This window comes from Chrysochloris asiatica, unplaced genomic scaffold (genome assembly GCF_000296735.1).
Source record: "Chrysochloris asiatica unplaced genomic scaffold, ChrAsi1.0 scaffold00137, whole genome shotgun sequence".
NCBI lineage: Eukaryota > Metazoa > Chordata > Mammalia > Afrosoricida > Chrysochloridae > Chrysochloris > Chrysochloris asiatica.
In genome coordinates this window covers 6544157-6550428 of record NW_006408655.1, presented here as the reverse complement: position 1 = coordinate 6550428, position 6272 = coordinate 6544157, and the positions used below count along the sequence as shown (strand labels likewise).

Sequence of the window (6272 nt, the reverse complement as noted above, 5' to 3'; positions counted from 1 at the left end):
GGAAAAGGAGTAGATATGAAGTAATAGAAGCCCCAATTCGTGAACTTGAAAATAAATCCCTCAATACTATTACACTAAAAGAACAACCAGAAAAAAAATGGAAAAAAAAAAAAAAAAAAAAAGACAGCTTAAGGCCTATGTGAAACACCGTGAAGTAGAGGGTTATCAGAATTTCAAAACAGAAAGAGATAAGCACAGAGATAATTGTCAGAGTTCTTAGAAGAAATTTTCCCTAGCACCATAAAAGACGAGAACCTGAACAAGCCCCCAAACAACATAGATCACTAAAGAAAATCACCAAGACATTATCATAATCAAACTTTCCAAAATGTAAGACAAGGAAAGAACCCTGAGAGCATCTTTAGAATAACAGAAGGTGTGGCACTATGGATTAATGTGCTAGACTGCAAAATCGGTTTGAACCACAAGGTCAGTGGTTCAAGCTCACCAGCTGCTCCTCAGAAACCTCATACAGGGTAGCTATGGGTCAGAACTGACACAACAACACTTAATAACAAAGGACACCCAATTAAAACTAAGCTCTGATTTCTCAGCAGAACCCATGCAGTCATAAAAGCATTGGGATGACATATACAAAACTCTTAACAGAAAAAGATTACCAACCAAGAATTACAACAAAGTTGTCCCTCAAATACAATGATGAAATTAGAACATTTCCTGATAAACCGAGATTAAAGGAACTTGTAATGACCAGATCAACTTTACAAAATATGTGACAGGGTGTTCTTTGGACTGAGAACCAACAACAGCAAACAGCCTGAGATTACCATATATGACAACACCACCCAGAACTCAATCCAGATACATTGCTGTTGTTAAGTGCTGTCGAGTTGGTTCCAATTCATAGTGACCCTATACAGGGTTTCAAAGGAGCGACTGGTGAGTCTGAACTACTGACTTTGTGGTTCAAACTGACCTTGAGGTCCAGTGTTTTATCCCACAGCACCATACCAGGACTCCAAAAAAGAGTGTTGCTGTTAAAGGCCATTGAATCAGGTCCAACTCATAGCAACCCTATACAGGGGTTCCAAAGAGTGGCTGGTGATTTTGAACCACCAGCCTCATGGTTCAAACCAACACTGCAGTCCAATGCATTATCCTACAGTGCCACACCACATATAGACTAATTTAATGTAAAACAAACCTACAAGACTGAAAATAAGGAAACAGAGGTGGTGTGGCGCTGCAGGTTAATGTGCCAGACTGCATAGCCATTTGAACTGCAGGGTCGGCGGTTCAAGCTCACCAGCTGCTCCTTGGAAACCCTATACAGGGTCGCTATGGGTCGGAACTGACTCGACAGCACTTAACAAGAACAACAACAACAAAACAAAAAGATGTTAACAGTGTAGATACAGAACCTCCAAATGACAAGGAAATCAATTAGATTTCAATATAAAACAAACTTTTAAAGTAGGGAAAAAAGCTAATAAACTACAGGGTAAATAAACTCAAAGAAAATACACTTGCAAATCAAAATTTTAAAAAGGAAAATCAGAAAGATATATATAGTTCACATTAATACAACAGACATTAAAATGAAAAGAAAACCCACAGACAAAATGAACTCAGCAAAGACAATCAAGTGGAATGAAGAATCCAGCAATACCACAAAAAAGACACACAGAAAAATTATAACAATTAATTCATACCTATTGGTAATTACAGAGTCCTGGTGTGGTACTGTGGGTTAATGAACCAGACTGCAATGTCGTTTGAACTGCAAGGTCAGCAGTTTAAGCTCAGCAGCAGCTCCTCTGAAACCCTATACAGGGTTGCTATGGGTCAGAGCTGACTCAACAGCAATTAACAACAAGTGATAATTACACTGAATGTAAAAATTTACCAGCCAAGAGACATTATTAAGTGTAGAATGGATAAGAAAACAGGATCTTTCTATATGCTGTCTATAAGAAACATGTCAAAAACATGCAGACAGCCTATATGCCCATCAACAGAAGTAAGGCTGAACAAACTTTGGTACATACACACAATGGAATACTAAAAAATGTTGAATAATTATGTAACACCCACAGCATGATTGAACCTGGAGGATATTATGCTGAGTGAAACTGGTCAATCACAAAAGCACAAACATCATAAAAGAACAACAAGAGGGAGGTTAGCAGAGGAAAGATGAAGGTAGTGGGAGGAATGCAACAGTTAAAAAGTTAATAGAGGTAAATGATGCTCATTTTTGGTACTTGGAGAGGACTGCAACCACACAATGAAGCAAAATATGTGATTAATTGAATGTAAAACTGATAATCTGCTCTGTAAACCTTCACCCCAATTCACAATAAAAAATTAATTAAAAAAAAGTTCATGGAAATATGGAATTAAAAGATACTGCAATGTTTTCACAAACATTTTGAATCACCCTCATATATAACCTATTTGAAATACATGAAAGGCTAATGAAGAGAAAAATATTGTAATATGCTGATAAAAATAAAATGCACCTGCTCCTCACTTATTGACTATCATGTTCTTAGAAATTTTTTATTTACAACAATAATAAAAAATCTACTATCAAACTTTTTTGAGATTTACAAGGCAATAAACAAAGCAGCAATGTGCTCCTCTCCCTTCACGAGTCTCTGGGCAGCTTCTGGACACCTGGGCCATGCTACCCAATGCTCGAAGCCCTCCACTCCCTTCTGCCTCCTCTATGTGTTTCTGGGTTCCCAGCTCCTAAGTGGCCTGAGGCCCTACAACTCAAAACTCTTGTAGTGTGGGAAGATAGGAAAGACAAAGGCAACAGAAAGAGTATTTGGAAAAAAAGCATGCAAATAAAAACTTTAAGACATCCCAAAATGAACAAAATTAGACGAGAGCCTACGCCTAGATATAGATGAATGAGTCGCTAGGCATCCATGATTCTTACAGGAAGCCCCAAGCCTCAACAATGAGCTAGGCTGGAGGGAAGATGTAGTTATGCAATTTCTAAGGGTGGGAGTGGAATCCTTGAAGTGGCTCTGTGAGGGAAGCTCTGATCCAGCATAGGAGGAAGGTGGGAATGGTTAAATCACAGGTCATCTAGTCACCTAACCTGACTTTATTTTGTTTTCTTTCTTCTGAGTCTCCACAGTGGAATAAAACATAAATGGACCAATCATAGTGATAAGCACATGATTAAATGATAGCTGTTATTATGCCTATGATCATATTTCCTAAATTAAAATGGATGGTCCAGAAACAGAGGGAGGAAATCCTCAATTTTCACACAACAGTCTAGTCTTTAAAACCTAACCAAGTAAATAAAGAAAGAAATGGGATATAGGGTTCATGTAAAACTGAAATTCAAATACAATGGAATTTTTCTCTGAACTTTTAAGAGTCCTCTTGTATATATTTACTAAATCAAGACAAACATAAAAAGGGAAAAGGTCAAATACTAATTACAAATTTTAAAACATGTAAACAAAAATCATGTCTTGGGATTAAAAATAATAGTTCTTTTAAAATATATTCCTGTATTATTTTTTAAGAAAAAAATTTGTACCTTAAATATTGTACTAAATACTAATTAAAATTTTAGGAAATGTTGATCCATAAAAGAGCAAAAAAAGGTCTATAATTCTTAAAGGGTCAATCTATAAGAATTAAAATATCCTATACTGTGACACTGTAGCATAAGCACTCGACCATGAGGTCATTTTGAGCCACAAGGTCATCGGTTCCAACTCACCAGCTGCTCGTCGGAAACCTTATACAGGGTTGATATGAGTCATAACCTCAACAGTAAATCCTCAGGAGAAAGACGAGGCTATCTGCTCTCATAAAGACTTACAGTCTTGAAAACCTTAAGAATTTCTAATCTGTTCTATCTACGGTCAACATGAGTCAGAACTGACTCCATGGCAGTAGATGGGTATAAAGGTTAGAATATTAAATCACTAGACTGGTGAAAAGGACAATATAAGTTTCTTGGCTTCTTTCTTTTTGTACTACAGGACCTTAGTCATAACATTTTAATAAATGTCTCTAACAGTAATGTGCCAGAAAGATGAGCCTTTTGCTCCTTTAAGATTTACAGCCTCTAAAACCCTATACACGATTGCAATGTGCCAGAACTGATTCAACACCACTTAGCAACAACAACAATCATAGTAAATAGTAATAATAATTGATTTGCAATTCCTAAATTTATTATTTAATTTTGTGGTACTGTAGGATACACACTGGACTGCAAACCTTAAAGCCAGTAGTTCAATTTCATGAGTTACAACTTGGAAACCCTATACAGGGTTGCTATGAGAGAATCAACTTGAAAACACTTAGCAACAACAGGATTTTTTTTTTTTAATTCCTATAAACTGCTCAGTTTTAAAACAAGAAAGTTATATTCAAACAATAATAAAATATTCACTCTACCTTATTATAACGATCATGTGGAACAGACTGTAAGACAATTGGTTCCATTGTAGAAACATTGGCAAATTGCACCTCTGGAATATATAGGGCACAAACGACATGAGCCCAACCTAAAAACAAATAAATACAAGTAATGTCATTTAATATTTAATAAAGCTTTATCAAACAAAAATACAATCATTAACTTGCTGTTAAATGCTGTCTAGTAGGTTGGGAGTCAGAGAGACCCCCTGCATAGGGTTTCCAAGGAGTAGCTGGTAAGTTTGAACTGCCAACATGGGGGTTCAAAACAACCTTGAGGTCCCAGTGATTTATCCTTCAGTGCCACACCAGGAATCCAAGCAAATCTTTAAATGCCTATATTTAAGCAAATGGACTTCTCATATGGAACTGGAGGGTAAGCACTAAACTGCTAACCACAAGTGATAGTTCAAACACACCAGGTTTTCTTCAGAAACCCTATTCAGAGTCACTATGAGCATTTAACAACAATATTTAAGCAAATGCATAACAAAGAAAGTAACAAATTCCCATAATTGACTTTCACCTTAAATGCATCAGAACAGTCAAATTACAACAGACAAAGTGTTCTTAATAATCTCGTCAGTTATTACACACAGTTGTTGTTGTTGTTATGTGCCCTGGAGTCGGTTCTGACCCATAGCGACCCTGTACAGGGTTTCCGAGGCTGTAAATCTTTACGGGAGCAGAAAGCCTCATCTTTCTCCCGTGGAACACACAGTAGCATGAATAAAAAGAAATTCTTTTAAATTCAAATGCCAGGACTGACTATCCTTACAATACCAGACTATATAACTCAAACAAAATACTTCAAAAAACCATAAAAAATACCGTTTAATACTTAAGATAAACATGAATACTTCCCTTTTAATACATTTAAATGTCAATATAACATTTAAAATTTTGTTAATATTTTTAATGCACTTAAATATTTTACTCCATCATTTATCTGTCAATTTGTCATACTGCGGTGGCTTGTGATTTGCTGTGAATCTGGAAGCCATGCCATCGGTATTTCAAATACCTGCAGGGACACGCATGGTAGACAGGTTTCAAATGAGCTTCCAGAAAAAAACAAATAAAGAAGAAGGAGTGACAATGACTTTTGAATATTTAGTCACTGAAAAACTTATGAATAGCAGAAAAACACTGTCATATACAGTGCAGGAAAATGAGCCCCTCAGGTGGGAATGAACTCAAATTGCAACTGGGAAGAGCTGCCTCCTCAGAGGAGAGTTGACCATGACGCACAGGGAGTAAAACCCAAGGGACCTTCATTTGCTGATGGGGCACAACTCAAAATGAAGAGAAGCAGCTCTAAACATGCATTAATAATCGGTCCGTGGAACGTACAAAGTGTGAATCTAGGAAAATTAGAAATTGTAAAAAATGAAATGGGAGGAACAAACAAGATGGCAGATCAGGTGGACATATACAGGTGGACGTACATAGTAAAGAGCTCCGCCAACAACAACACGGAATACCTGACCAAGCAGGCTCAGGAGATGGTCCCAGAACTCTGAACCACATATAAAGGAATACTTAGAAGGTTGGAAGGCTCACAGCTGGGGGAATTTGTGTAGAAGCAAGAAATCTAATGCTTTCTAGTCCGGGATGCTCGGATCAGAGCGGCCACAGACACCTGGCAGAGCCTCTGAGATAAAGGTCTGGACATTCTTTTCTTTTGGTATCTGTTCACTGGTCCCTTGCTGTCTGTGCACCTCCATTCTGGTGACTATAGGGGTGCCTGAGATATTGGACACCCCAGCCCCACCCTCAGAGGGTTCTACTACGCATGCACACAGATTTCCTCGAAATCTAAAGAGACAATTTCCAATTAAAACCAAACGGCC

General features: G+C 37.4%; 1 protein-coding gene across 1 annotated transcript in view; it reads right to left on the bottom strand.

Annotated features, from left to right (window-relative positions):
• Positions 1-6272, bottom strand: part of MLLT10 (myeloid/lymphoid or mixed-lineage leukemia (trithorax homolog, Drosophila); translocated to, 10) — a 310713-nt gene that overhangs the window by 191251 nt on the left and 113190 nt on the right. Inside the window, exon 5 of the mRNA XM_006869897.1 lies at positions 4399-4508. Coding sequence (XP_006869959.1) covers positions 4399-4508 — 110 coding nt within the window. The remainder of the gene's footprint in view (positions 1-4398; positions 4509-6272) is intronic.